This window comes from Pteropus vampyrus, unplaced genomic scaffold (assembly GCF_000151845.1).
Source record: "Pteropus vampyrus isolate Shadow unplaced genomic scaffold, Pvam_2.0 Scaffold122, whole genome shotgun sequence".
Lineage (NCBI taxonomy): Eukaryota > Metazoa > Chordata > Mammalia > Chiroptera > Pteropodidae > Pteropus > Pteropus vampyrus.
Genome location: NW_011888903.1, coordinates 2,494,220 through 2,499,008, shown reverse-complemented (window position 1 = coordinate 2,499,008; position 4,789 = coordinate 2,494,220). Strand labels below are relative to the sequence as shown.

At 39.8% G+C, this 4,789-nt stretch overlaps 1 protein-coding gene across 1 annotated transcript in view; it reads left to right on the top strand.

Moving 5' to 3' along the window:
• The window catches only part of PTPRM (protein tyrosine phosphatase, receptor type M), a 737,127-nt gene that overhangs the window by 680,627 nt on the left and 51,711 nt on the right, over positions 1-4,789 (top strand). Inside the window, exon 21 of the mRNA XM_011366167.2 lies at positions 4,301-4,398. Coding sequence (XP_011364469.1) covers positions 4,301-4,398 — 98 coding nt within the window. The remainder of the gene's footprint in view (positions 1-4,300; positions 4,399-4,789) is intronic.

The following is a 4,789-nucleotide window of genomic DNA, read 5'->3' as shown; positions in this document are numbered from 1 at the left end:
TGGGGTCAGATCTCAAAATTCAGCTCCACACTCACTAGTCCTGTGACTTCGGGCAACTTACCTGAATTCTCAATGCCTCATTCTCCTTTTAGTAAAATGGGGGGAACAATAGCACCTATTACATAGGATTGTGATTTTTAAATTCAAATAGTTAATATATGTAAAATACTTCAAAGGGGACCTGGGAAGTAGTAAGTTCACATGAGGAGTTAGGTATTATTCTATTTATAACTGAATACCAGTTTATATTGTACTATCTTTCTTTCCTTCAAAAAAACTCTAATATGCCTCTGTGAGCTTAAAGGACCTTGACTCCCTGTAGCTCTAGTTAACACAGAAAACATACTGCATAGAAATTAGAATGTGAAAAGAAGGGATACAAGTCATGTACCGAGGTTTGAAATTATAACTTTTAATATGCCTCACTTCCCATGAACTAGAAAACTCATCTTACACAATAGTCCATCCTTGAATGTCGTTCACTTATGCTTTTCATGGCTTTTATTTTTTTTATTGTACTGTAATTCTTTCTGCCTTTTTGTGGTGGGTTTCCTTCTGGGCTTGGTGGTGGCAAGAATGGCCCCGCGAACATTTCTTCTCTGCAGAGATGTGTGTGTGTGTGCGTGCGCATGCGCGCGTGCGCTCACGCCAACGATTGTGAGGGAGATGGAATGTATTACTGGCCTGATATTATTGAAATTTGGAGACCTTACCTTTCAAACACTTTAGTCCCACAGAGGGACGACTGCTGAGAAGAACCTTCTTGCCTATTGTGCAAACATCTGTAAATGCATGGGCACAGAAATTGTAGCGGGTCCCTCCCAGCCAGAAACAGCAGAAATCAAATACCGGGGCTGTCTATCACAGCTGTTCAGACCTAGAGGGAGGGAGGTCTTTCAGAGTCCTTTGCCTGCTGTTTTAGATTCCTTGTCCTGGGAGTTCAGTTGCTCGTCTGTTTCCTGTTTTCTGTGAGCAATTCCCAGTGACCTCTCTATCGATTATTCTCCTCGTGGTAAGGGCACTTACCATTACCAGCTTTCTGGAGACATACATTCACAAAAATAACTTGAATCATCAGCCACGAACCTCCAGTGCCTGCCCTTGGGTAGTTTAATTTTCGAACTGCCACAGCGACCAGGTCAGGGAGGGGGCCACGTGGTGTGGTTGAAGGGGATTACTCTCCCAAGTTGACAGCACACAGTGCCCACAAGTGAAGGAGAGAAGAAACGGGAAAGAGAAAGGCAAAAGTGCACCAGGGCATGTGGGGGCTCTTTCCTGGCATTTTTTTCTTTCTGGGATCAATTTAGGATAATTGTGTTCAAATTCATTTTCAGATTTTAACCCCGAATGGTTTTAGTTCTTTTGGATACCTGTGCCTAATTTCAGCATTCAAAAGAACCTCACCCAATTTATTTTTCTATGCTAATCTTTTTTTTTTTTTTTAGTCCAGGTCAGTGGGTAAGAAAATCGTCAAGACTAATGTATACGTTATCACCCCAGTGAGCCGCTAATGCTTATAAACACCTTTTATTTTAAAGATAACCCAAATTTAGTTATGTAAACATTAAAAATGGTGAGGTGGTATAGCCATGTTCCTAGGTGACATTTTATCACTGAAGTTCCTTCTACATCAGAAAGAAATGGGATTTCTGGATTTGAAAAGCTCGTACATAGGATTAGACAAATCAGCAGATTCAAAACAAATGAATCTTTGGTGTTCCACAGTTACACCTCCACCTACCACCTGGTGGCTAGGTAGGAAGGAGGAGTCAAATGGCCCTGATGCTGTAGATATGTGGTTCTCCACCAGGAGAGATCTGAAAACACACCCAGATCCAACCCCCACCCCTGGCCAATTAAATCAGTCTCTTGGGTAAGGACATCAAAATTTTTTATAAGCTCCACAGCCAGAGTTGAGAACGACAGCCCTCAATGGAGAACAGTTACTGAGAGGCTAGGATGGCACTCTGGTGTCCGAGGGAAATGGATGGAGTCAAGTTGGGAGGCAAAACTTTGGGGCAGGGAAACTTAGATCTTACAGAAGATGCCCCCTTTTAACGAATTGAAGAGGAGTAAAGGCAATGTGCTTTTAAGCTTTTATAGATAATCTCCAAAATATAAGTCAAGAAGGGAAATATATTAACATATATATTGATATTATTTAGTACTTATATATACTTAACATTTTATAAATAAATAATATAGTTTACACTCATGTATACAGACTTACTCATTCATTCATTTTTTTCATTGAGCTCCTGCTATGTGCCAGGTATGCCATAAGGAACTTGCAGTAAACCACAACAGCCATGCTCCCCTTCAGGGGGAACTTGAAATAAGTAATCACAAGAGGATCTAAAACTAAGAAAGGGCAAGTGAGCTGCACTTTGGGATTTTCCCCCAGCCTAGAATGTCTCTGGGAAGACTCCCGTTGGGCACTGAGGGGGGCGTGTAGCTTTTCTTCCTGCTGGCGCACACCATCCATGATGCTGGAACATCTAATGCATTCGCTTTAGCCATTGTCATCACGATTATATCTGGGAGTTTCAGAGGAGGTGGCACAGGCCTGTGTATCTAGTGAAGGAGAAGAAAGTGTCTGGGCCATCCCTTTGTTTCATGGGTCACATTGGGAAGACTAATTGTTTGCACAGATATGGACTCCGGGCATTTTTTTTTCCTTGTGAATAAGTAACAAGCTGTTATGTACACAATGGATGTACCTCTCTGTAAACTAGAAAAGTAGTGATTGATGGGATCTGATGTTTACTTGTCTCCTCTGTAACCTTAGACTTAAGTCACTGAAATCTTCAGCCTATACATCAGGAGAATGGCACGCACATGCCAAGGGACAGGAGCCAAAATGGCAGGTGCAGCTTCCTGAGAGGTGGCATACAAAGTCCCATAAAGGGATTAGACACAGATACATCAAGAGTGGAGTTAGTTTTCATAGAAAGGGTAAAAGGGTAGCCAGAAGCAGCAAGGAGGAATGATAGACAGCGAGGAAGGAAAAAAAATTAAACAAGAATCAACTGATAATTGGTCAGAAGAAATGGGAGGTGACTAAAGGGACCCCTCAGGTGTGCTACCATTGCTCAATATCTAAGCCTCAGGCAAGGAATGACCATTAATATCTTTAAATGCACCTTGTTTTTGTTCTAATGTTTTGCTAATTATAAAATTCCTGAGTATGCATTAATTCCATGAATTTTCAAAATAATCCTGAGAAGTGCTATTGAAATCACTGTGTAGATAAAGAAAGATGAAGCTCACATCTTTCTAAGTAAATTGCCCAAAATCACACAGCCAGTTAAAAGACAGAGGCAAATCTCAAATTCAAATATTTAAGCTCCAAATTCAGTAATCTGCAATATCAAAATACTGCAGTACAACTGGGTCCTGGTCCCAGGATGCACCTGAGCATTTGTCTCATTCCATATGTAGCATATGACTCTCCACGCTTTTGAAGTTGTATTCCTCTCATTTTCTTGCATTTATGTTTGCCTCATAAAGATTTATACTGTTACATTTATACTCTCAAATATGTATGAGCATCAAATAGAGTTTTGAGGTTTTTTAAAATATGAATTAGAAGAAATTTCAACTTTCAACTTTTTATACCTGGTGGTCTGTATAGCATTGGCATTTTGTAATACATATTTTTCTCACCTTTTTTTAATCCCAGTCCATTAGAAATAGTTTTTAATACTCAGATCTCCCAAGAGCTGAGGAAGGAGATGCTGATCATGTTCTGTGACAGGAAGTAAAACTGCTTAAAATCCTAACTTCTCTGTCACCTTAGGAAGTCAGAAAAAAATGGGTTAATTTGACAGCACCAAATGAGAAAAATATTAGAAATAAGAAAAATTCATTTTTTCTATAGAGGCTCATTTCATTCTGTATACCATTTCCCTGGGATATATCTGCCAATTGTGAATAGGAAGAGCAATGTTATCCATTTTTTTTTAAATTTCACTCTTGGGTATTATGGAGACAAATAGCTACATGATGGAGAAATAACTTTCTTTCACAGCAATAGTTTAAGAAGGATAAGAAGAACTCAAATGCAGATGTTTTGATGACATGAGAAAATTCAACCATGAATGAAAAATTCAGTATATCCATAGATGCTCTTTTAGAAAGAGTACTTTCCTGCATCGACACTAGAAAGGAGAGCTATGTCCATCTATAAAAATGGGAGAACTGCATATGGGTATTGATAGATTTATTTGCAAGCCCAGAAATTTTCCAGTTGCAAACATACAAAAGGGAAAAAAAGAGTCTCTGTTCTGTTTTGCTGCAGGACCGATGCAAGAGACCATCTACGACTTCTGGAGGATGGTGTGGCACGAAAACACTGCAAGCATCATAATGGTGACCAACCTTGTGGAAGTTGGAAGGGTGAGTCAGCTATCCACCCACATGTCCATTTGTTCCTTGCTCATTGGCAATATGAAGTAAGGCAAGAGCAAGTTTTTGAAATAGTGTTTTGTGTACGAAAGCATTAACTACTACAGCTCCTGCTACCACTTGCTGCACTTGCTTATAAATTATCAGTAAACATTGTCTGAATTGCTTTCATTTGTTGCGATAGCAACAGACAGGAAAGGCATTCAGGTTTTAAAAGCAGTTGTTATCAGGCTATACTGAGCACACAAAAACACCTTTAAGCACGAATGCTGGTTGTTGGGTGTCAAAACTCAGTGGGTGCCACGTTAGACATGACTACATTTCCTAATTCAGGAAAATCCACTCTAAAAAGAGTGGGCAGCATTGGAATCAACCCTTAGGT